The sequence below is a fragment of the Barbus barbus genome (assembly GCF_936440315.1).
Source record: "Barbus barbus genome assembly, chromosome: 31".
Lineage (NCBI taxonomy): Eukaryota > Metazoa > Chordata > Actinopteri > Cypriniformes > Cyprinidae > Barbus > Barbus barbus.
The window spans coordinates 9,666,715-9,693,487 of NC_136759.1; the positions used below are offsets into that span (position 1 = coordinate 9,666,715).

General features: G+C 36.2%; 1 protein-coding gene across 1 annotated transcript; it reads left to right on the plus strand.

The window, feature by feature from the left end:
* The first annotated feature begins 126 nt into the window (after positions 1–126).
* On the plus strand, positions 127–25,692 carry LOC306850950 (nesprin-1-like). Its single transcript, XM_079386931.1, has 13 exons — positions 127–452; positions 11,312–11,589; positions 11,871–12,021; positions 12,723–12,905; positions 13,782–13,919; positions 14,862–15,056; positions 16,621–16,846; positions 17,301–17,407; positions 18,596–18,647; positions 20,583–20,746; positions 22,851–23,024; positions 23,316–23,380; positions 24,627–25,692. Exons 2-13 carry the CDS (start codon positions 11,333–11,335, stop codon positions 24,871–24,873), a joined length of 1,959 nt encoding a protein of 652 aa, XP_079243057.1. The 5' UTR covers positions 127–452; positions 11,312–11,332; the 3' UTR covers positions 24,874–25,692.
* The last annotated feature ends 1,081 nt before the right edge of the window (positions 25,693–26,773 follow it).

Sequence of the window (26,773 nt, forward strand, 5' to 3'; positions counted from 1 at the left end):
TTTCCGGAAATAAATATCCGTGCTTGAAGTCACGCACAAGAGCCATAAAGGTGAGTAGGAGGAGCGTGTGAACTACTCGGGGGCGTGGCTTTTCTCACCTGTGTCAGGTGACATTTAAATTTGCTTACAACGCAAACGACTGATGGCTATGTTAAGTGACCTGAAACAGTGTTTCTCTTTGTCGCACAACATAACGTTGTTTCTTGTTTGATGTGTGTGTTAGTAAAGCATACCTGGCATTTCAAACCTGAACAGGAGTATTTTCTCCCTGAGGATGAAAACTTTTACACCTGTATGATTCCTGAAACCCCGAGGGATTCCCTGAAGGAGAAAACGGAAGCTGGACCAAGGACCCGAGTTTAAGCCCGAGTATTTTTTTTAAACCGCTTGCAAACATTGTTCACACATGCTTCTACACCGCACTTGTGCCAGCGTAGTGTGTGATTATAAAGGTATGTGCACGTTTTCTAACAAAGTCATATTTATCACGTAGTAAAATTAATTTTACTGGGATATAAACATTTGGGGCATCTACCAGATTGTAGTTGCCCACGGGACAGTGTGCAAACTGGGTGTGTTTATATGTTTTGCGTCTACGCAAACCATTGTTTTCAAAGTATTTAAATGTGTTGCTGTTGCTGTGGAATAGTATGCATGACAACACCAGACCATCAGGTTACAGACTAGCTACTGCTGAGTGTGATGCTTCATGCCCATTGATTATTCCTACAATGACACTTGATGCCTCTTGTAGTTCAAACTGGGCCTTTTCTGGGTCACAAATCTTTTGTTGTTTATCTAATTAATTATATTGGTCTTAAATGGCATTTTCAACCATAATTAGTCATAGAACCTCTACAGCCTGCTTTTTGCTTTAAGGCGTGCTATTAGTCGAAAGCTTGTGCACGTTTTAGAATAAGAGTGATTAGCAAATTATCAAAAAATTATAAAATATGTTAAACTGAAGTATTGGAACTTTACAGTGAGCAACAATATTAAACAAGTTAGAGCTTGTATTGTAGCATACATTTTAGTAGCCACAGTTTGTCTAAAATATAGCTCTATTTATTTATTTATTTTAACCAACTTAAAGGAATAGTTCACCCAAAAATGAACATGACATTCGAAACCTGTTTAAGTTTCTCTTATGTTGAACATAAAAGAAGATATTTTGAAGAATGCTTGTAATCAAAGTTGATGGTCCCCATTAACTTTTATAGTATTTCTTTCCTTACCATGGAAGTCAATGGGGACCGACAACTGTTTGGTTCTTCAGAATTCTTCAAAATATTTGTGTACAATACCTTTTCACAAATTTCACACATTTATTCGTAATAGCCTAAGGTGTTTAGGATGAGAAACATAAATTCTGTCAAATGTGTCCAAACTTGTGACTATCCTTTTTACTAGTAGATCCCTTTTTTGTTTTATATAGATTGAATAACTATTATATATTTTAAAACATTTAATGTTATTATTTTATTTAATAATACTAATAATAATTGTCTGTGTGTTTTAGTTTTTACCTCCAGAAGTTATTTTCTCCTTTATTTCTCTCAGTTGTGGTGCCTTCATTAGCGTAACAATGTTATTTTACAGTGTACCTTGTGGTTGGAAAAACTACACTGGCAACTCTCATGACATCATGAGAAATTTTGAATAATTCATGTTCAGACAGCTGATTGTGTTTTCTACCATTTCATCCATTAGTGAATTTCAAGACTGCATGACTTGAACTGAATCAGTTTTGTACTTTGATAGACATCTTGCTCTTATCTCAATCTTCCAGGAGCCTTCCAGTGAGCCCTTTAAAAACAATTAACCGATTTGCAGTCAATATACCCTCTAATTTGATGTTTACGACTACTTTTGTTCTTTTTTCAAATGTAGACCTAAACCTCATGATTCAGTTACTGAGTACCAACAAACTAGGGTTTAAGCTGTGCCAGGAGAAAGTGCTGTGAGCTCAGAGAATAAGTTCTCCTGCTTGAACTTGCCTGTTCTGTGGCTTCCTGCTTTAAACAGACCCCAGAAGTGATTTTACTTAAAGAGTGTTAGTTGAAAGAAATGTATGTTGGTTTTAAAGGGCAAAAGAGAGCTTCCTGCCTTGTCTTTTCTTTCTAAATATCCCCTCCCAGGCCCATTATGTTTCAAGCCAGGGTATAGATGCATTCAACAAAACACACTTCTTTGCCAGAATGACACCATGCTGAGTTTAATGATGAATGGCGTCATGCATCGGTAGTAATTGGCCATTCAGTCTAATGCTGCTCCTGGCTTTCATTGTTATGCTTTATTTAAAAAAAAAAGAGTGCTTTCTCCTCACTGTTGCTACTGGCCAGTTTCGTTGCTGAAACTGCAGATGCCCCCTGAGCAGAGCTTTGTTTGAAAACCAAGAATCAGGTTTCACCAACACTTGTAAAGGATGAATGATAGTTTTGTATTCTGGCTTGCACAGATCACATTCATCCCTCTCCTGCTCTTGTTATCTGTGATGTAGTTTTTAGCTTTGACTGACTTTATACATGAATATTTTCATTGTTAGCTATAACAAATTAAGTTGAGGATGAGAATAATAGTATAAAATAAAATAAGCCATGTGTCAATTTATTATCAGTCAAACATTAATAAAAATATTAACATTTATTATTACTTATTACAATAAAATACAAAAACTTTAATAGTGTGTGTATATATATATATACACTATATAGTAATGTTTAATGTATATTGTGTATATAAATGAAGTATATGTATACAGTATCTCACAGAAGTGAGTACACCCCTCACATTTTTGTAAATATTTTATATCTTTTCATGTGACGACACTAAAGAAATGACGCTTTGCTACAATGTAAAGTAATGTGTACAGCTTGTATAACAGTGCAAATTTGCTGTCCCCTCAAAATAACTCAACACACAGCCATTAATGTCTAAACCGCTGGTCACAAATTGGGCCCAATTAGCCATTTTTACTCCCCGGTGTCATGTGACTCGTTAGTGTTACAAGGTCTCCGGTGTGAATGGGGAGCAGGTGTGTTCAATTTGGTGTTATCGCTCTCACTCTCTTATACTGGTCACTGGAAGTTCAGCATGGCACCTCATGGCAAAGAACTCTCTGAGGATCTGAAAAAAAGAATTATTGCTCTACATAAAGATGGCGTAGGCTATAAGAAGATTGCCAAGACCTGAGCTGAGCTGCATCATGGTGGCCAAGACCATACAGCGGTTGCTTACAGTCAAGCATGGTGGTGGGAGTGTCATGGACTAGGGCTGCGTGAGTGCTGCCGGCACTGGGGAGCTACAGTTCATTGAGGGAACCATGAATGTCAACATGTACTGTGACATACTGAAGTAGAGCATGATCCCCCTCAACAGTATTACTACATGATAACGACCCCAAACACACCTCCCAGACGACCACTGCCTTGCTAAAGAAGCTGAGGGTAAAGGTAATGGACTGGCCAAGCATGTCTCCAGACCTAAACCCTATTGAACATCTGCGGGGCATCCTCAAACGGAAGGTGGAGGAGCGGAAGGTCTCTAACATCCACCAACTCTGTGATGTCGTCCAGTGGCAACCTGTGAAGCTGTGGTGAACTCCATGCCCAAGAGGGTTAAGGCAGTGCTGGAAAATAATGGTGGCCACACAAAATATTGACACTTTGAGCCCAATTTGGACATTTTCCCTTAGGGGTGTACTCACTTTTGTGGCCAGCAGTTTAGACATTAATGGCTAATAAAACTATATATAAAACTAATGTGTTGAGTTATTTTGAGGGGACAGCACATTTGCACTGTTATACAAGCTGTACACATTACTTTACATTGTAGCAAAGTGTCATTTCTTCAGTGTTGTCACATGAAAAGATATAACAAAATATTTACAAAAATGTGAGGGGTGTACTCACTTCTGTGAGATACTGTGTGTGTGTGTATATTTATGTGTGCGTGTTAAATATTAATTTAGAATAATTGTTATTTATTATAATTATTATTATTATTATTGTGTATATTATGTAATTTCTTTAATTGTTTATGTAAATGGTTATTTTCTTATAAAAAAAATGAGAATAGAAAAATACAAAAATGATTAATTGTTGAAATGATGTTATCATTTATTATTATTATTATTATTATGAAGAGCAACAACTATAATAGAATGAAATGTATGAAATAATGAAAATAATAATGTATACTGTATATTTTATAAATGTATATAAATGTTTATGCATGTGTGCGTGTTAAATATTAATTTAGAATAATTGTTTATTATTATTATTATTATTGTGTATATTATGTAATTTCTTTAATTGTTTATGTAAATGGTTATTTTCTTATAAAAAAAATATAATAGAAAAATACGAAAATGATTAATTGTGTTAAAATGATGTTATTTATTATTATTATTATTATTATGAAGAGCAACAACAACTATAATAGAATGAAATGTATGAAATAATAATAATAATAATGATAATAATAATGTATACTGTATATTTTTTAATAAATATATTAATATTCATTATTAATAAATATAATAAATAAACATTCATTATTAATAAATATTACAATATATTTATAATACATTTTATGATTTATAAATGTAATTGTTTTTATTAAATTATTAAAATAATAGTACTTGTTATTTATTATGTTATTGTGTGTGTGTCTTTAAGTAACAATTTTAATAAGTTAACTGATTTTGGTAATTGTTGTTTATTTATTTATTTTGTTCTCTTTGAAGTGATTAGAGAGTTACATTCTGTCTTTATCTTTCTCCTGAGAGAATGACCTTGCCTCAGGCTACAACAGTGATGTGTCAAACAGACATTCTGCTGTGTAAAACTTGCTGTCTGTCCTTGAATGAATCCTCAGTCATCAGGTGAATTAGTCTGCGTTATTCTACCTGAGCACAACACCTGTCAGGCATCTGCTAGCTGGGGAATCACAGCTGAGAGAACAATCATTTCCATCTCCAGCCATGACGCCTTCATGTGGAGCGGCAGAATTCATCTTCTTAACGAGCATTTTTTTGAGTGCCTTGTCTTTGGCTATATGCTGCAATTAATGGATGACGTCCTCGTTGTACCTTTTGATATTGTCACAAAGCAGTAGATTCTTCTTTGTCGTCTGTTGTTTTTGGAACGGTGTGGTCTTAAGCGTGGGAAATGAAGGCAATTCCAAGAGGATGCGGTTTGAAGACTCTCACCAGATTGCGAGTGCTGTAAATGGGATTAGAAGAAGCCTGGATTGGATTTGAAGGCTGATCTAGCTACTTGAATCACATACTGACAATTTCTCAGAGGGCACTCGGCTCCTATTAGGAGTATTAAGGCCACGGTTGGTCTTAAATTGAGACACATTTTCTGTTTAATGGCAAATTAGATGTATTAAACTGTAATTCACAGGAGTTTGCTGTACCAATGCTCTTTTGCCCTTCTGCACAGCTTGGTCTCTGAGGGGCCCAGGGAGAGGAGGGGGGCCCGGCTCATCTCTTGCTTTGTGTGTGTGTGTGTGTGTGTGTGTGTGTAGTGGATCAGATCAGGTGTCCTGGCACTGGCCTCTTCTCCCTATCCGGGTGCTGAGAAAGGCCTGTTTGTTTGTGATTTGGGCCTGTGGCACCAAAGAGACAATGAGTGCAGTCTCTGTGAGGACAGGGAGGGAGAGCCGAGGGTTCGGGATCAGGGGTTGTGGAGCACCAGGGTCCTTATCTCCTCCGTCTTCATGCGCACTCATCACCGGAAACACCGATGTCCCTCAGGCCGCCTCCATGGGTCGGCACAGACGGGAGTGGGTGGAATGCTGTCACCTCACCGGGAGTGTGTGCACAGGTTTTCGATTAAAAAATACATTTACCCAACAGGTTGGCTCAATCAAGCAGAGCTATTTTAGCTTGTCGTAGTTTTGTGACTCACACTGAGCAAATGGTGTTAAAATTGTGCCGGTCTGTGGTGTTCATCACATAAACCACTGATACTCCACTGGTTTTGATTGAGGACCAAGAAATGATGTTGGACATTAAGTGGTGACCCAACACGATTCTTGTACATAAGTCGTGGGGAAGTCGTGGCCTAATGGTTAGAGAGTCGGACTCGTAATCGAAAGGTTGCGAGTTCGAGCCCCCGGCCGGCAGGAATTGTAGGTGGGGGGAGGGAATGTCCAGCGCTCTCTCCACCCTCAATACCACGACTGAGGTGCCCTTGAGCAAGGCACCGAACCCCCAATTGCTCCCCGGGCGCTGCAGCATGGCTGCCCACTGCTCCGGGTGTGTGTTCACGGTGTGTGTGTGTGTGTGTGCATTTGTTCACTACTCACTGCTGTGTGTGTGCACTTGGATGGGTTAAACGCAGAGCACCAATTTCGAGTATGGGTCACCATACTTGACAATACGTCACGACTTAACTTAAAAGTCATAAAAAAAAAAAAAAAAAACATTTTACCATGAGCTACATAAGCCAAATATGAAGAATTATTAACATGCATTTGCAACTGTGTTGTTGTTGTTGCTTTTATTATTTCTATATGGAAAATAGTTCATGTTAATAGTTTTATTTTTTTATAGATGTTTTATGCATTTTATTCTTAAGTAGATAAATTTATTCATTCACATTAATAGTTAGTGCTTTTAAATGTTTTATGCATTCATTTTATTACTGAAGTAAGTGTTTTTTCAATATTGTTATTTTATGTAGATGTTTTATTCATTATTATAGTTATCTTTGTTTATATTTGTTTATTATTATTATTATTATTATTATTATTATTATTATTATTAATAATAATAATATTAGTAGTAGTAGTTTATTGTTGGTATTATTTTATTATTAAGTTTAATAATATATTTTTAAACATCCTAACACTGATCAAATACTGGACATTATTATTATCTTTGTGTATATTCGTTTATTGTTATTTTCAGTTCTTTTATGGTTGGTATTATTTTTTTTTTACGTTAATAGCTTATACATTTATTTTTTTAATCATCCTAACACATGGATCAAATACTGGGCTAGATTAGTTGTATTAGTATCATATTGCCAAGTGACTGAATTTGCATGAAAAATATTTACAAAAAAGCTTAATGAAATGCATGGCTTTTGTCAACAACAAAAGATATAGCACTTTTTTTAACATTGATAAGAATTTAGTAATGCTATCTATCCATAGGTAATTGCATTTTATTTTCATTTGTTGTTTTTTTTAGGTCACTACCCACCAGTTCATAGCTACTGATCCTTTATATCCTTATTGTGGTCCTAGTTCATAGTTTGTTATTGTAGAAAAGGTAGTTTAAGTCTCAAATGTTGGTCCATGAGTCTAATTAGTATTTACTATAGAGGTTTTCAGTGATCTTTTCAGTGGTGTGATTGATTAGAGGCATTAGACATGCTATTAAACTCATTTTTGTCCTCCACCTGAAATTAATCAATAGAATGTGGGCAGAAATTGTCAGTTCTACGTTTTGCTTGGCAGCGTGTGGGATGAGTTTCAGTACGAGCCCTGAGCTTGGCAAGAGATGGGTGTTTACTGCTTTGGATGAAAACAGCAACAGTCTGAGCTTTTAGTGTTATGACCTTTCCCCGGCTTATCATAAACAGAGCGAAGTAATTGTCACTGGCCACCGAAAGAGTAACATTACCTCCGTTTGCCATGAGCTTAATTCAGCGCCAAGGAGACGAGCAACGCTTTATTCGCCATTAAGAAAGAAAAATTATGTTCTCCCCAGAACGACGTTCATTTTCTGTGAGGGTGTTTTGTGCCTGTACTGAGGTGCCATGTGATCTGGAAAAATGGGCTGTAAACGCTGAATAAGAAGCCAGAGAGTGATTCGAGCTTCATTGATGTATTGAATGCATCATTACTTTCCATTTGCTTCCACATGCAGACTCATCCCGCATCACCTTTCGTCCTAAATGGAAGGGCTTTTTTGTCCCCCGTCACTCTCACAAACAGCAGCTTGCGTGTTTATTCAACTCCAGCTCATTCAAATGCGGGCTGTGTTATGGAAAGGTCCCCAGATGCACCTGCCTCGTCTGTTTCTAGCCAAACCACCGACACTAGCTGAATAGGATGACTAAGCATCTGTAATCCAGCCTGTCATTTCCATCCTTGTGTGTCTCATGCTGCTTTCTGATCCTGGTGTCTATATTAATTTACTATGATCCTTGTCCATGGCTTTCTTGCAGGATTACGTGTATATAATTACCAAGGTCAAGCTATCTGTGACAGGACTGGATACCAAAATGGGCACATTTGTTACTTTTACCTGTGAGATGTATATGTGTGTTTGTTTGTTTTTGTAGTTTATTTAATTTGTAGTTTGTGTGTGTGTTTAATTTTATTTATTTGCTTTGTAGTTTAGTTTAATTTGAATTTTATTTGACTTTGGTTTTATTTTAACGTATGAATGCATTTACAAAACATTTTCATTTGATTTGAGTTTTTCATTATTTGTTTTGTATGATTATATTGTAATTTATGCATTTATAAATATTTATCATAGTTTTATGATGTTTTAAATATTTATTTATTATTATTATTATTAACAAATGTATTTATGAAATTTGACATTATTTGAGTATTTATTTTAATTTGGTTCATTTTAGACTTTATTTGTCTCATCTTAATGTATTTATGCAACATTTGTTTATTTATTAACTTGTAAAATTGTATTTATTTTAAATATTTTGATATTTTATATCAATTTATTTCATGACTATATTGTATCTTATGTAATTATTTGATATTTTTAAACTTTCATTTGACTCGATTGATTTGAATTATTTGTGTTTTTTTTATTGGTTGTGATTTTATATTGTATTTTTATAAATGTATATTTATTTAATTTGATTTCTTTTGACTTTGACTTTGATTTGTTTATGAATGTTTACGAAGTGTATTTATTGACATTTATTGGTTTATGATTTTAATGATTTTTTTTCTTTGATTTTGATTTGATTAATTTCTCAATTTGATTTTGCTTAGGATTTACAGGTGCTTAGTCTAAATTTGGCCTAATGTAATTACATTACATTACATATGTAATGTAATCTCATGCTGATTTCTGATCCTGCTTTCTGTAATAATTTACCATTTCTCCTTTTCTATGACATTCTTCCAGGATTACATGTATATGATTACCATAGTCAAGCTGGATTGGATGCCAAAATAGTCAGCTTTGTTGCATTTACACCTGTGAGAACTTCTTGTACCCCTATACCACGTGTTGGGCTTGTATGACCATGTCCATGGTTTGGTTTTTGTGCTGGAACATTATAATATGTAACTTAATCTAGGCTGGGATGTGCTGTAGGCCTACAGGGTGAAAATCAGGGTGAAATCAGATTCTTAAAGTCCCATTTCCAGTCATTGTGTCACTGCACGCCTGTTGGGTGTCACACATCCACACCTGTTCCTCAAGACACAAGCTCACCAATGAGATGGGGAAATGGCCTGCAGCCTGCTATAAGTTTGTTCACTTCTCAAAAGGTTAGGAACAGAGTATGGATTGCGGTCGTGTTTGCACTACATTACTCCTCAGGCGAGAGCAACAGTCTCTGCTGGTTGAGAAAAGCAATAATGGTGACTTCTATTTTCAACCTGACTGCTTTGAGACTCAGTCCAGTGGCTTAATGCCCTCCACTGGGGCAAACTCACAGCAGACCCTGAGAAATGACCGTCATTTCGGCTGAGCCTGAAGTCTGCGCGTACCTGCGGTGGTCTTAAAGTTTTGAAAGAACCATTCTCCCCAATTGTTTTTTTTGCAAGGCAAGTCCATTCATAAATACGAATGTGGGCCGCTGTTGAGACTCACATAGGCTTTTAAGCTCTTCTTGAAGCTTTTTGGGAGCATCAGGCTTGATTGACAGCAGCCACGGCCTGGCATCGCTGACCTTGCTCTGTCAGCCACATTATGCAGGTATTAGAGTGAGGAAAATCTATTTGCCTTTTTTCTGCCAGGGCTGGGGTGGCAGCGTCGTAACTCCTTTGGGTAATGGGCATAAAACTGATTTATGGTTTTTGATGGCTGAAGTTATACCCCAGAGCACCGGAGCCTTTTCTCAATGTTTGAGGTGTCTGAAAGTTTTAATGCGTTTGTCATGCAGAGAAACCACAGCTTTTCTAACTGATACTGCACTTGTGGGTTTCTATGCACTGTGAATGAATCGTGAAATTCTTTTGTGATGAGAGATTTTAAGGTGGAAACTTTCAAGGAAATTGGACTTGTTGGTCGACTAAGTTGTATAGGCCTAATCTTCTGACCTGCGTTGACTCAAAGTATTAATGATCTCAGTTAAGATTTGTACTTTTTTTTTTATTACTTTGTTTTATGCATTTTTGGTGATTTTTATTATTTATGAGTGTATTTATGAAATTGAATTAATGATTTTATTTATTAGATTTATCAATTATTATTTTTATGATTTTTATGATTTGCTTTTATGAATGTATTTTTGAAATTGAATTATTCATGATTTTAATTTGTTTTTTCGATTTATTGATGATTTTTGTTTTGATTTTATGAATGTATTTGTTTGATTTTGATTATTTTATTGTTTGAATGTATTTATGATAAGCATTTTTCATGATTTCATCCATGAATTTATTTGATTTTATCAGTGATTATTTTATAGTGATTTTAGGAAAAATATATTATGATTTGTGATTATTTGTATGAATTTATTATTTATTAAATATTTATTCATGTTTTTTCATTTATGAATTTAATTGCTTATTTTTTTGTATTTGATTTTTTTTTTATGATATATTTGATTTATGCAGCAATTTATGATTTAATCTTATTTGTAATTTGTTTCAAATAATTGGTTTAATTTTCTTTTTTTTCCTAGTGTTATTTCTTTATTCAAGATTTTTATTCATTTTAATAATTTTATATTTTATATCCTTTTAAATGGTGACAACTCATTTAAATTCTTTACTATTTTAATCACATTTTGGCTTTACTAATTTAGTTTTTTTTGACAAATGGAGTTTTTATTGTAAAAATAATTTTAATTTCTCAATTATCTGCTCATAGAATCTGCATGCATAGTCATAAAATAGCAAATCACTGTTAAAAATTGTAGATGCTTCCCAAAAATATTAAATGTCAACTACCATATATAACATTTCTGCTCCCTTTTTTGAATTTGTAGAGAAGAAAACATCCCACAATAAATTTACCTCTTCATAAGGAAGAATACATTACTGAAAGAGCTCCGTTTTGACAACTGGGTCACAATATGCCTGTGCATCATGTTGTGTTTGAGCCTAATGAACTGGCCTCCCTTTGTGTTCTTGTAAACAGGTGGCACTTGGTGATGCCAGGATGTTAGAAGAGATGTCACTCAAAGACAGTCACCATGGAAACACCAGTATAGGCCCCAAAGGAAGTGATGAAGACAGAGAAGAGAAGCAAACATGTGTTGATATGAACCCCCAAAGTGGTCTCTACCTACAGTCCTCTGAGACCTGCTTTCCCTCGATAAGCTCTCAACTGCATGATGATTTGAACGAGTTCTCTGAGTGGTCGTCCACTGGAGACTTGAGCCAAGATGCTTCCTTCTCCCTCGAGAGCTGCGTCAAGTGAGTAGCCGTCGATGTATATTGGCATCCTGTCTGTATAACTGATCTGTACAGGTTGTTCTAGCTCAAGGTTCCTCAGATCTTGCCCTGGAGGGTTTAGCTCCAACACTGATCAAACTCGCCTATCTGTTTTTTTTTTGTTTTTTTTTAAATGGTCCTGAAGATTGGCATGCTCAGGTGTGTTTGATTAGGGTTAGAGCTAAACTCTGCAGGAAAGTGGATCTCATGGGCCAGATTTGAGGATCCTTGTTCTAGCTAATTGTTTCTCATTGGTCCATCAGTCTGGAGAGGAGGTGGATGCTGTGGTATGAATTCAAGAGAGAGCTCTCCTGTTTGGACGACTGGCTTAGATCAGCTGAGAAAATAGCAGCATCTCCAAACTCCAGCCATGTGCTGTATGTTACAGCAAAAGAGGAGTTACAAAAATATGAGGTAATGAGACGTTTGGTCTAACTTCAATGTAGTTAGATGATTAAACATTTTATATATTTCAATGCATGCCCAACCCCCCCCCCCCCCCCCCCCCAAAGAAAACAATCTATAGACCTGAGTGTAGACATGTTAATGTGGACAAATGACACTAGCCATGCTTAGGGCTTGAAACACAGTAGATTATACTGAAAACATGTCTGATTTATATTCTAGTTTAAATCTGAGGATGATAACTCTAAAACAGTTGCCAAAAGACAAATTACCTCCAAACCCTGGCAGTAGTGTTATTATATAAGATGAGAACAAGACCATCTCCAGTTAGTCATTACAGGTGTCTGTTGCTGAGTGGATGCCAGCCAGCATTTTGACACTTTCTACAATGAAAGTGTAATCAGCGACACAGACACACTTACAAACATGCAGACAGCGCATTTACTCAGACTGTCTAGAAGCCCGGGACCCGTGCCAGTGAAGATAAATGACACCAAATGGTCGTCAAACTCCTTGGCTCTCCTCCTAAGCACCATCGTGCCTCCCTCAGTCTTAACCCCTCGCACTAATTTCTTAAAATAACCTGCTTTAGCTAATCAGGGAACCGGTGGAATGTATTTTTTACCTTCCGGTGGTTACTTTTAGAGTTTAGAGGGGGTTACCTCTTAGTTAATCGCATGATCTCACTGTGTTTTTGTATCTCCTTTCAGAACCTGCGTGCTGAAGCCAGGATACGTTTATCCCAGCTGGACGGACTGACCCAGAGGAGTCGAACTCTGGTTGGCCTGTTCAGAGGTGCTATTTGCGCACTGCTCATAGAAATGATGAAGGACTGCGGCCAGCGCTGGGATCAGCTCAGCAACACTGTGGAGACTGTGTGCCGCAGGTTGAAGGTATATAAAGGAAAGGAATTTGAATGTGAAGCGAATTTCATCTATTGGAAATCTATTTATATGTACTGCGCCCCAAAAAAAACTTATTGAAAGCTTTTTGCCTTATTTTATTTTTTTTGAGATATCAACCTCAAATTTGGAGCACAACTTGTTTCAATTTATCGCTTTGATTTTTGCAGTTTTAGATTAAAACGTGTTTTGGAAAATATAGGTTTCATATTGAAAGGTTTAAATATTATTTTTGTAAGTATTTTTGTGCATATTTTACATAACTATACATTATTTATATATAAAATTTATTTTATTAACCATAAATTTTGAACACAACTCGTGTTCCAAATTTGAGACCAATATGTAATGGCCTAAGACTTTTGCACAGTACTGTATATTTATGTTGATTGATTGATTGATTGATTGATTGATTGATTGATTTACTTTAACAGTATACAGATGCTTTTATGTTCTCAAAGATTTTTTTTTTGGAGGTGAAAACCAGAAAAAGCACATTTTTGATAGATATTTTTGTTGCTACTTTCTCTCTTGCCCCTTTCCTGCCTTCATTTTAATCCCATTAACTCTTTATCCATACAGCCTTCTGCTCTGCCTGCGTTCATCTTACATAATTCTGTCATTCCAGCCGCAGTGACCCCTGCGCAACTGTCGCTCTGTGCTCGAATGCACTGCATATGCCCCCCTTACCATGGGCTTCTGTGTCTGTGTTTTGTTTATGCCATTTCCGCTCCCTGTCTGCCACATTGACGTCCTTGTTGTAATTTTGATGTGTCTCCCTGTCAGTCTGCGTCTATGCTAAAAACAGCATCAGGGTGTAGACGGTCAGACAGAATCATGCTCTGTCTGTCTGTGTGCGCGCAACAGCATTTCGTCTGCCAGCGGGAGGATTTTGAGAGGCAGAGGGAAGAGATGGCAGTGTGGCTAGCTGATATGGACCTCAGACTGACTGAAGTGGAGCACTTCTCAGGCAAAGACACCTGCTCGAAGATGCACCAGCTTCAGGTACTTTCAGGAAACAAGGATCGACCGGATTTGTCCATGCAGTGTTTTTTTTTTTTTTTTTTTCTCCCGTCATCTGGATAGTGGGGTTTATGGGTTACAAGTGCAGTTCTTTAACCCCTAAGTTGCAGGTGCAAATCCCAGAAAGGCCAAGTTGGTCAGTCTTAAGAAAACATGTCCAGGTCACATTTTACCCGAAAAGAAAATTAATATATTTAGCATGAAGAAAATGGTCTACTTTTAGGACTATTATTTGTTTGCATTGGGTCATAATTGTTAATGTGTCCAGACATTTTACTTTTTAAATAAGTAAATGATCAAATACAATCAACAATTGAATTAATTTAATTTTAATATTTAATTTTAGCAAATTAAAATATAAAAAGTAATATAAAATTAAAATGAACAATTAAAGTTGTGAATTTCAGAATTTTTTTGTTAAAAATATTGTATCAAAATATCAAATTATTTAATGTATTAAATAAAAATATATTTAAATTCACTAATATTTTAATTATTATTTTACTAAACTTGTAATACAATACCTAATTAAATGACAAATTAATATTTTATTATTAACAAATTATAATAGTTTATTATAATATATTAAACCATTTTTGCATTTATTTATTTTTATTTAATGTTATGCATAATCCTCATTACTGAAAAACTGCTGTTATAAAATTGATTTTAATGGTCCTAATCTTGCTTTTTAGAACTTTAATGGTTCTAACCCTAATGAAAAACACATTATAATCAAGTAGTTCTGAAAATTTTTATTAGGTGGTTGTGATGTTTAATTAGGGACTAAACTCTCAGGGTTGTGGCCCTCCAGGAATGGAATTGAATGGCCTTGACCTATAATAATAATAATAATAATATCAATTAAGGATGTATATCATATATAATAAATATTTTATTTATTATAGTATATTTATCTCTCAGGGGTTTCAGGAGGTAGTTGGAGAGAGTGCGGGTCGACTGAATGATTTGCTCCAGCATGGAGAAGAGCTGATCCAAAGAAGCGAGCCGGCTGATGCCCAGGCCATCGAGAACCAGCTGCAGGAACTCCTGCTCCACTGTACCCGCGTCTTTCAGGGCCTGGGCCGTCTGCACACGCGCCTACTCAGCATGAGGCTGGTATATATCCATGCATGGGCACAAATTAGTTCATTCCAGGTGTGAGGACAGTTTAAAGCCTCAAACACTTCTCATAGTCTCTTCTGAACTTTCATCTAATTCAATTGCATGATTATATTGGAATAAAATCAATGTGCGTATAATCATTTCAACTCATTTGCCACCCAGAATATTGGCTAACCAAGCAGCTGACTGAATATCTATCTACAGTAGCACTGTAACTTAAAGCCAGTGTTTATGATCAAACCTCCATAGATCAGTATTATTACACACAAGATGCACAATTGACTATGAAACCTTGAAGAGTCCCTTCTCTGCCCTGATATTCCCCTGATAGCTTTTGTTTGATAATTTCATTTGTGCCATCTCAAGTTCACTTGCTCAGAGCAGGGCTGTTGCATTTTTCAGAAAATTATCCCAAGGGAAAGCTACTCAAGCATCCAACTTCATGCGTTCTGGCAGAAAAATCATGAATACACCCCCTGAATAGCCTGAATAGTTGTCTTGTAGCCAAGCAGCCACTGTACAATACATGTACTGTCCATTTGATCAAGTTCCTTGTGTGAGCCTTTGTCTCTTTAGGTCCAAGCGGATCACGTAAAGACATTCTAAAAATGTAGCGTGCTTATGTTCTTTATGCTGTTGTCGGATATAGGTCGTTTATAGAGTCCCACACCAGACATCTCAGAATGAATTACCACTGCGTATTTTCCATAGCTTAGCGCACGATGTCTATGTGTAGCAATTTTTTTCCACACCCCAGGTCAACATGTTCTCAGAATTTCCAAGAAACTGCATTTGATAGATAGATAGATAGATAGATAGATAGATAGATAGATAGATAGATAGATAGATAGAAGGGACTCTTCAAAGTTTCATATAAAATATATAAAAAAAATCATATAAAAATATATATATTTTAGAATTATTACTTTTATTTATAACTTGCTATTGATCAAATTATCCTGAAAATGCATCACAGTTCCCACAAAAATATGAAGCTGCACCACTGTTTTCAACATTAATAAATATAATAATTATACATTTTTCTTGAGCTAAAGACTGGAGTATTGGATGTTGAAAATTCAGCTTTGCCATCACAGGAAAATTTCAAATTTATTAAAATAAAAAGCAGTTGTTTTAAGTTGTAATGATTCACAATATCCTGTCTTTTACTGTATTTTTGATTAAATACAACCTTGGTGAGCATAAGAATTTTCTTTAAAAAAAACTTAAAAAAAAAAATTGTATCCTCTTTGTCCAAAGTTAGTGCCGTTTAAACTGAATTGTATTTCTGAAAATTATAATGTTTTAAGTAATGCTGTCAAATCAAGTAATCGCATTAAAATTTCACACGTCCATAGTTTGTGTTTACATAATAACTGTTTGTACTGTGTATATTTATATGCATGTATAAATATATTGCATATTTTTCTTAAACATATGTATGTATATACAGTACATATAATATAATGTGTGTGAACTGTGTATATTTATATTATATTATTTGATTTGACAGGACTAGTTTTAAGATGTTTAATGTATGTTTCTTGTGCTGTGGCAGGTTTTTGAGGATGACTGGGCTCTGTGTGCTCCTGACTCTGGCTGTCCGTCTGAGAGTATGCTGGAGGATGAGTGTTTTATAGACCGCAGCATGGCACCTCAGTCTCAGGCCTGTCTTCCTCAGTCCAGTCAAGATCACCTGGTTCTGGAGTGGGACCCTTCAGTGGACATTGGTGGTTCAATCTCCCATGATGGCACAGACTCGTCCTCCTTCAGTGCAGCTGCAGGTAGGGATTGCCCCGTAATACAGTCCAATGGTTCCTCCATGTCCATTACTTGTAAACGGGGCCAATGGTGATCATGAAGTTTTAGCTGATGATTAATTGACATGTGAATAATTGTGATCACTTTCAATATTCCACACATCATTTCAAGTGAATATTAAAATGAAACTGGAGTGTTTTGCATTCGCTGTGCATATTAACACCTTGTTTATCCTTTCATGTGCATGTGGTGTGAACCACCACCGGTGCTGCAGAGGCATTCATGCTTCACGTGTGAACTACAATCAGGCCATTATGTAATAAACATAACCCCAAATGAGGACTGATGAATTTATTGCATTTCATAGCCCTTTATTGTTTGTGATGGCTATATATTTCTAGTGGTTTATTGTTCTCTAAAACACAGAAACTGTAACTTTTACCCATCTGGAGCATCAATTTTCTTTCTTCCTCTCAGGTGTGCGTTACACAGATGAACCAGCCAAATATCCTCTGAGGAGGAGAGTCTACATGAGTCCTGTGGACTCGCAATCAGACAATGCTGCTGTCAGCATCAAGCAGCCAGTAAGTCCGTCTGACAGCTCAAACTTCATCTAATCCTTATTTACATTATGGGACCAAGAAACCACAGCCCACGTATTAATGTATAGTATAGTGTATTTGCATTCATTTTCCATCTAGCAATGAAATGTAATTGAAATGCAAATGAAGGGATTGCGTAGTTTTTTTGGGGGGCTTTCAAATGAAAAGATTACAATGTGGTCTCTGTTTGAATGCGTGCATAGACGTAAGCACACGTGTTCCTGCGCATGTTGTAGCATGCAGGGTATGTAACATGCAAATAGGGGGTTACATGTTTGTGTTAGTTGGTGTGTTTTTTTCTGTATTCAACACAGCTGGCTTCAGATTTATCATTAACACAAATTAAGCACTCTATTACTAAAGTGCATTAAAGCAGGGGTTTTCATATTAGGATCCAGGACCCCCAGGGTCTGCAAGGGATTTCTATGGGGTCCTTTTAAAGTGTGTAAAAACAAAACAAAAAAAAAGATAAACTATAAATAAAAAGATTAAACTAAATACTTGATTCAAATCAATTGAAAAATCTAACAATACTATTATAGTATTATAGTTTATAAATGAAAAATTAATAAAACCTATTTAGTGAGGATAAGAAAAATGTAAAATAGAAAAAAGAAATGTTAAATATTCTACAAATATTTACACTTGTTTTAATTTTTCACTTCATAAATAAATATAATTACTATAAATGTTATATTTGTGTATTGTTTTAAAAAACATTTTTAAATGTATAAATAATCTGAAATAAGATTAAATGATTAAGGTAAATTAATAAATATAAATGTATTTAAATAAAGAAATGTAAATAATGTAACCGTACAGCTCTATAGTGAGTTTAAAAAAAATGTAACTTGGAAAATATTAAATTTTTATTATAATTTACATAATTATATATGTTAATTTTTAAAGCTTAAATTGGATCTTTAATTCATGAAACTTAAATAGCGGCCTTTTGAATTTCAGGATGGGGTCCCATGCACAAGAATGATCATATTTGGGGCTCTGTGGAATCTTAGATTAAAAACCTTACATTAAAGGACATTACTTTGAAAACAAATGCATCTTAATGTATAGAAGCAAGCTTTGATATTAAAAATGACTATGAATGTCATGCATGTGTGTATTTCTGTAATGTAGGTAAATGCTGAATGTAGTTGCTGTGTTTTTCAGGGCAATAAGAAGAGCTTAGAGTATGCGGCCCCACCCCAGACACCAGTGCCAGGTAAAGCCGTGGCTCCTGATTGGTCAGTGTGACTGGTGCCATCCACTGAAGGCAGTGTCCCTCTCATAGCTTAATCACGCGATAATCATGGAAGAGCTGCTCTCAATTTGGCTTGTTTTCTAATATCCTTGAAAAATGGCCAAGAGCCACCAAAACCTCGATTATGAGGGTCATGATGGGCAAAACTCTCAAAACTTTTCAGTCTCCGTATTGTGATTTTAGCCCATTCAAAGCAGCAGCTACTTCTCAGATATTATATCTGGTGCTTATATTCAGGAATTAGAAAAAAAAAGAAAATAATAATGCAAAACCCATAAAAGATAAACAATAAAATATATATATATATATTCAGATATTAGACATTTTATGATATACAGTGCACTCCATAAGTATTGGAACAGGAAAGACAAAATTGCTCTGTTGGCTGTGGAGTCAAGACATTTACAAATATGATTAAAAGATGAATATGAGACACAACTACAGAATGTCAGATTTTATTATTGGGTGATTTAACACACAGATGTTTTACCAGTTAAGAAGTTCAGCACTTTTAGAGTTTCATCCCTCTATCTGATGTGAGCATAAGTATTGGAACAGTTGCCTCACATGTGTTTCTAAGTGATCAGCTGTGTCCTGTTGCATTAATTCTTCAGATATTAAATTCAGGGTCGTATCATGTGTCGTATCATTACTTCTGTATTCTGAATCTTGCATTCGATGATGACACACACAAACCAGGATGAAGATGAGGGAGCTGACTTTGAGAGAAAAGCAAGCAATTTGGATGCTAAAAGAAAAGAGGAAGTCAATTAGAGCTGTAGCACAAACAAAGGGCATGGAGAAATCAAGAGATTGGAAACCACCAGCAACCAACAACGACCTGATCAGCTGACAGTAGTTGATGACAGACAAATCATAAAAGCTGTGAAAATGAATCCTAAAAAGCGTGTCTGTAGAAAGGCAAGATTAGAGTTCGCAAAAAAGCACAAAGGTGAGCCAGAAGAGTTTTGGAACTGTTTATGGGCCGATGAGACAAAGATGATTCTAGGAGAAAAAAAGGGAACTTCAATGATCCCAAGCATACAGCCTCATCTGTAAAGCATGGCGGAGGTGGTGTCATGGCATGGACATGCATGGCTGCCTCTGGAACAGGCCTTCTCAACTTTACTGATGACTTAATGTATGATGACAGTAGCAGAATGAATTTGGAAGGGTACAAAACCATCTTGCCTACCAATATTCAAGAAAATGCCACCAGATTCATTGGTAAGTGCTTCATATTGCATCAGGACAATGACGCAAAACACCCTGCCAGTTCAGTCAAGGAATTTATAAGGGCAAAGAAATGGAAAGTCTTAGATTGCCCAAGTCAATCTCCAGATTTAAATCTGATTGAATATGAATTTCACCAGCTGAAGAGGAGAGTAAAGGCAGAAATCCCCCAAAACAAGCAACAACTGGAATTGGCTGCATTAAAGGCTGGGAAAAGTATTTCAAAGGATGAGACCAAGAGTCTGGTGATGTCTATGGGTCACAGACTCACTGCTGTGATTGTGCGCAAGGGATCTGCAACTAAATAATAGCTTTTAATCTTTTATGTCTGCCTTATGTTCGACTGTCCCAGTATTTATGCTCACATCAATGAGTGGGATGAACTCTAAAAGTGCTGTTCTTTTTATTTGGTAAAACGTGTGTTGAAACTGCTAATAATAAAATGTGACATGCTGTAGTTTTGTCTCCTATTCATCTTTTAATCATATTTGCAAATGTCTTGACTCCACAGCCAACAAAGCAATTTTGTCTTTACTGTTCCAATACTTATGGAGGGCACTGTATATCTTGTCTAATCCACAATCAGCATCAAATTCTTTTCACAGCCTTGTCCTGATTTGTTTATGCTAATATCTGTTTTGCATGTGCGTGTTGTGGATACAGTCATCAGAGCTGGCAAGCATCAGTACGCCGGACAATTTAAGACTTCCACATCTGAAACTAGGGCTCCTGAATCTGTGACCTTTGACCCTGAGCACATTAGTGCTTGGCTGGGCCAGACGCATCAACTTTGTTCTAAAGCCGTCCAGACAGAGCATAATCCACAGGTATATTTTGGTTTTGATTTACACTGTGATTAGGGAGGCCTCACTAAGGTTCTATATTATACACTACTGTTCAAAATATTGGGGCCAGTAAGATTTTTTTGTTTGTTTGAAAGAAATTAATGCTTTTCAGTCATATTTGTATTTGAGAAATGCATTAAATTGATCAAAAGTGACCGTAAAGAGTTTTATTTATTAAATAAAACTTAAAAAATTTGAATAAATATTCTTTTGAACTCTGTATTTCTGTATTTTGTTTCCACAAAAATATTAAGCAGCACAACAGTTTTCAGAATTGATAATAAGAAATGTTTTGAGCACCAAATCAGCATATCAGAATGGTTTCTGAAGGATCGTGTGACACTGAAGAAGTAATGAAGCTGAAAATTCAGCTTTGCCATCACAGGAATAGATGGCATTTTAAAATATATTAAAACAGAAAATATAACCGTTTTACAGTTGTTGTTTTTTTTTTTTTTTTAGATCAAATAAATGCAGGCTTGGTGAGCATTAGACACTTCTTTCAAAAACATTAAAATATCTTTTGAATGGTAGTGTATATAAATGTTCTATGAGTATTGCTACTCCTTACACTGTCAAAAACCGTTTAATGGCTCTTGCAGATAACTTTTGACTAACTTGATGTCAGTATTATTGAATATTTGGATGCAAAGTAACTGCGTTAATATCAGAGGTACGTCAGTGTCACTTACTTGGAAGCAGTAAGTAATGTGGAAGCATGTGTTTTATAATTAATTAGCTCATAAAATCATTAGACTATCAAATAGATTTTGACTACATTTTATATAGCCATTAATTATAGTAATTATATAATCATTGAACTTTTCATGTGAGGCAGTCAATGAGACAGTCTCTCACTAAATGTCAAGGTAGAAAATGAATTTCTACATTTCATGTCACCTTAGTTTTAGCTGTTGATGTTTAATAGATATATTTTAAATTCCGAAAGTCTGTGACCGCTGTAATTTTATACTTTTTATTTAACCTGGAAATAAATTATGCTGATAATATAATTATAAATAGGGAAAAATAATAATACAAACTGCATTAAATCACAAAAATGCACTAGTGGGCTTTTGGGAGCTCACTGTATGTTCTTCTACACTGCACTGCATCTACTGTCTTCTTCATAACTTGCTGATTTTGTCCTGGATTTAATTTCTGCTTCATCGGTGTACATATTTAGTACTGCAGTCATAAATGCAGAATGGATACTCGGTGCAGTTGCGCATGGAGAAATTTTTGCCAAATCTCATTAAGACTAGACACTGCAGTCGCAATCTGTACACATTATAACAGTGTCTACTCTGTTATAGTCATCCTGCTGCTTTTCCACCATTAATAGATGTCACATTGACTTGCTGAAGACCTGTTTGTGTCCTCGAAGTGCTGTTTAAATCTGCATTCATAAATCTGTCATATTTAATATTTCTGTGGGAAAAAGCTTATTTTAGGGATATCATTAAAGAAATGTTTACGAGGAATATGAAGCACATATTATTCAGCCGTGCTAATTAATCCATTTCAAATTAATCTGTACCATCTTGACTTAAAAAGCTCATCGTGAGATGGGAGGGGGGCAACGTTGGTTTCTGGGAAAGAGAATCCTTTGCGCTGATGCAGAGGCCGATTTGCCTGCCAAAGCCTTGGAAAAACCGACTAAAGAGAGAGGGACCATTTCCATTTCAAAGAGCCTCTTGTAATTTCTCAGCGCTCATGGCTAATTGGCAGTTTTACAGGGATGGGAAAAAGACCCACCGCTCTATAATGGTTGCCGTAATTGTGGGCACAAACATAGTGAGGATCTGGTGTTGCAAAAGGGCCAAGAGCGCCTGTGTAATGTGTCACACGAAAAGGTGGATGAAGCAGCGAATCTGTTGGTCCCATTAAAGGACTCAAAGAATGAAAGCAAAACAGCAAGCACAAAAAGACAGAGCCGCCTTGAACCTTATTAGTTAATGGAGCCCGTCTCTTTCGATTTTACAAGCGCCTTTTGTAGCATAGCGAAGCTGTCACATGTAGTGAGAACTCTGCTGTCCACTCTTTGGCAATCAAAAGTGTTTGTTGCTTCTGTGAATCTTTATAGGCGCGCTCCAGTTTTTCATCTCTGCCGTCTGGAAAGGAGGAGGAGGGAATTGAGTATCAAGAGAGTGTGCTCCCCCAGAGACGCCCCCACCCACCGCACACGTGCTCCACCCCCCACCCATCCCAGTCATGTGACCTCCAGCATCACTCTTACCAACGTCACGAAGACCCACAGGTATATCTTGCTCGCACGTACGGCCCTTCTGCACAAACACACCCTTCATATGTGTTACAAACACCGTAACTGCTTTTCTGATCACCTGGGGTTTGCGAATTAAAGCCAGGGCTGTTAATGTGTAGCAAATGTGGCGCCTTGCATGATTTTTATGATGTGCTTTACACCTCTTAACACACCCCACACATAATTGCACTTGTAATGTGCGCCGGTGCCAAAGAACTGGTAAACAATAGAGTCCCTGCAGGGCTTTGTTAATCTCAAGCTATTATCGTCCCTCTCTGTCACTAGAGGCAGCAGGAGAGACTTTGTTTCCCCGACTCTTTGGAGGACAACACCCGTGCAAAGTCGAGTCGGTGAGAAAATCTTTTCCTATGTAGACTTCATTGAATTTGATTAATAAGCTGGTTGACTTATTATGGTAGGCGTTATGTATTTTCTAGTGCTAAATTGCACCTTGAGTATTTTATTTTTATTTTTTTTTTTCTGTGAACAGCTGGGAAAATAGTCATTAGAAATGCATTAGCATTCAAAAGTTTTTTTTTTTTTTTTTTTTTTTAAATTAACTTTATTCAATAAGGACATTAAATTGATCAGAAGTGACAGTGAAGACATTCAAAATGTTGAATTTTCTATTCATCATTTCTATTCATTGTATTTTTTTCACAAAAATACTAAGCAGCACAACTGTTTTTAACATTATAATAAGAAATGTGTTTGATCAGCAAATCTGCATTTCTGAATGATCATGACACTGAAGCCTGGAGCAATGGCTGCATAAAATTCGGCGTTGCCATCACAGGAGTAAATTGTTTTCAAATATTACAATTCAAAAATAACTTTTCTATTTGAATGTCAATATTACTATTTTCACTCAAAAACTAAAACTTACTAAATTTTCTCATGTCTTTCCAAACCCGACTTTATTTCTTTGGCAGATATTCCGAAAGTTGTTTTTTTTTTTCTGTACAATGAAAGTAAATTGGGTTCAATATTGTTTTGTACAACATAGTTAATGTTGAACCCAAGATTCTTACCATTGAGCCAGTGATTTGTGCAGTGCCCAAAAAGGGAATCTTTAAGGTCTATTGGACTGCAAAAATGCAATGAGAATCATTTGACAAAGTGAAGTCATATGCTTCCTTGACCAGTGAGGCCAATTTTGTCAGAGAAATCAATTTAAATGGACTTAAATATGAAGCAAGGACACAGATATTAGTTTTGACTGTTTAAGTCTTGCTGAAAGTTTCAGTGAGTGAATACTGTTCACAGTAGAGTTTCTTTAAGGACAGCTTTGGCTTTCAGTTCTACCCCACCAATGCATACCAAACTTAAATTGTGTAAATTAAAATTGATTTATGCCAGTGATGTACAATCCTGCCTCTATCCTGCAGAGTTTAGCTCCGATCCTAATTAAACACACCTGAACCAGCTAATCAGGGCCTTCTGGATTACTAAAAAGAAACTTCCAGGGCAAGTTGGAGGTAAACTCTGCGGGAGCAAGATTGGACAGCATTGATTTTGCCAGTTATCACCATAACAGAGAAAAGGTCTATTACTTCTGAAAAGTGGCCTTTTATCATGATGTATTTCTGTTTCCAGTGAACTGTGTGAACCGAAGGCTTCTGCTGACAGTTTATGGCACAGTGGCTCCTGGTTTTTGGGGCCCTTGAGGTTTTTTAACATGCGAAAGGCCTCAGCACCACTGCTGGTCCTCCTATTTGCCCTCTTGCTGGCTGTGGTGATCTGGCCCCTCATCATGCTCCACGATACCTCATGCCATCGATCCAATACTCTGGCCCGCTCATTTCACTTGGCCCTACATTACAAAGGACCCCCTCCCACCTGAGGTTTGCAATAACGGCAAACAGCTTAGTAAGCGCGCACAGGATTGTTTTCAGGGTTTTTCCGTATGTTTATTATTATTTTTTTCTTCAAAATTTCTATGAAAGCATGTGTCTCCTGAAAAAGGAGTGGGTCTCTATATCCGTTTGGATGCATGACCAGGGTTACGTTGGTCATGGATTGTACAAGAGTGTCCTTAAGTGCCGTCCACAAGATTTAAATATGGTTGGACTCAAGGCCATCAAAGCTTGTGAGTGCAAACTAATATAACAAGTGCACTTAATTCTGCTCTGACACTAATTTTCTCACAATGTCAGAGTGAATTGTATAAAACTAAATTGATTTGACAGCTCTGGAAGCATCTGTTTAAAACTGCCATTTTGAGCATGTTTACTTGAATTGTTGACTGACAGATTATGCATTTTTGGCCAACCAGTTGCTTATATGTTTGATAGAGGCAAATTAAAAAAATTCTAATAATTTAAAAAGCAGATTGTTCATGAATGAAAGAGGTGTGTGTGTGTGCGTGTATGTGAGTGCTTGCTTTAAGATTTTTTGTTTAAAAAGTTTTGTACAGAAAGAATATAATTGAACATTTCATACTGTATCACAATATGCAATATTTGATAATGAACCACTGTACTGTACATTGTAATCGCTGTAACATTTATTTTTAAAAAGGACATTCTGCACTGTATTTAATAGATTGCATCAGTCCAATGAAGAAGAGACGCAAGCAAGTTTTAAAGCGTGTCCTTGTGCTTATCAAAGATCGGTTTTGCACTGTTATTCACTTTTTATAACAAAATAAAAGAGATGAGTGAAAACAAGTGGCTGGCTGTGGATGGTGACATTGGAATGCATGTAGAGTGATACGCCGTGTGATTCTCATTGGGGGGAAGCAGTTAGTGTCTTTCTGTGTATCTGGCTTGCTGGACAAGCTGAAAGAGGTTTTTGTGCTGCTGCCAGAGATGAACACTCAGATTATGAAAGAATGTTTCAAATTCAATTAGCACACAAATGATCTTCGCTGGAAACGTCTGCAGATGGCCTTTCAACCTCATCTCGATCCATTCAGAGCTCTTGGGAGTTGAGCTATAGTCAACGCTGCAGAAAATGAAGTGTTGTGTGCACGGGTAAGCAAGCCTGTCTTTGTTTGATGATGAGTTTGTTTACTTGGCAAAAACGGAGCCTCAAATTGAACCATATACCTCTGCAAGCCTAGAGCCTATAAACCAAAAGCAAATAAATTCTGGTATCCACCTGAGGAGGACATGAACAAACAGGGAGGATTTCTGTGGTAATAAAACCTATAGAGGAAATAGAAGTTTCTGAACTCTGCCAATGTATTAAAGGTCAGTGCTGCTGTTACAATATCGGTAATTGCTGATATAAAAAGCATTTGGATTGGGTGGAAAAGGATCATGAGGTGGAGATGGCTTTTTAATAAAACATGCAAATGAATTTATCTGGGCTGCATAACTTGCATGATCTTGAACCAAATGTGACTACTTTATTTTTTAATGAGTGTAAATGCACTTTAATTTTGGTTTACTTAAAATGTGGCATTACATGTTGACGGCAGATGTGTATCACACAATGCAAAAAATGTGAGTTGGGACAACCTGACTCCGATTAGGCAGCATCACTAACTCAGTTTTGCGATGGTTGCATAGAATTAACATAATGCCACTGTCCACAACAGGCCTTGCTCGAGGGAATTGACACGCTTCAGATGAGAAAAAGCATTTTGTTTGTACACATTCAGCTGAAATGTGGACAAAGGCCCAGCAATTTGTATTCCAGTGCCTTTCATTACTATTAACATTAATAACACCGTAAAACAACACGCCACATAATTTTATATATACACTCTTAAAAATTGTGGGTTCAGCCTGTTGGGT

Bases quoted from the DNA above. Each gene is read 5' to 3' on its own strand.
- LOC306850950 (XM_079386931.1), top strand. From the start codon at position 11,333: ATGTTAGAAGAGATGTCACTCAAAGACAGTCACCATGGAAACACCAGT. The intron at 20,747-22,850 runs GTATATTTTGGT...GAATCTTTATAG, and splicing joins AGACAGAGCATAATCCACAG to GCGCGCTCCAGTTTTTCATC. The intron at 23,381-24,626 runs GTGAGAAAATCT...TTCTGTTTCCAG, and splicing joins ACCCGTGCAAAGTCGAGTCG to TGAACTGTGTGAACCGAAGG.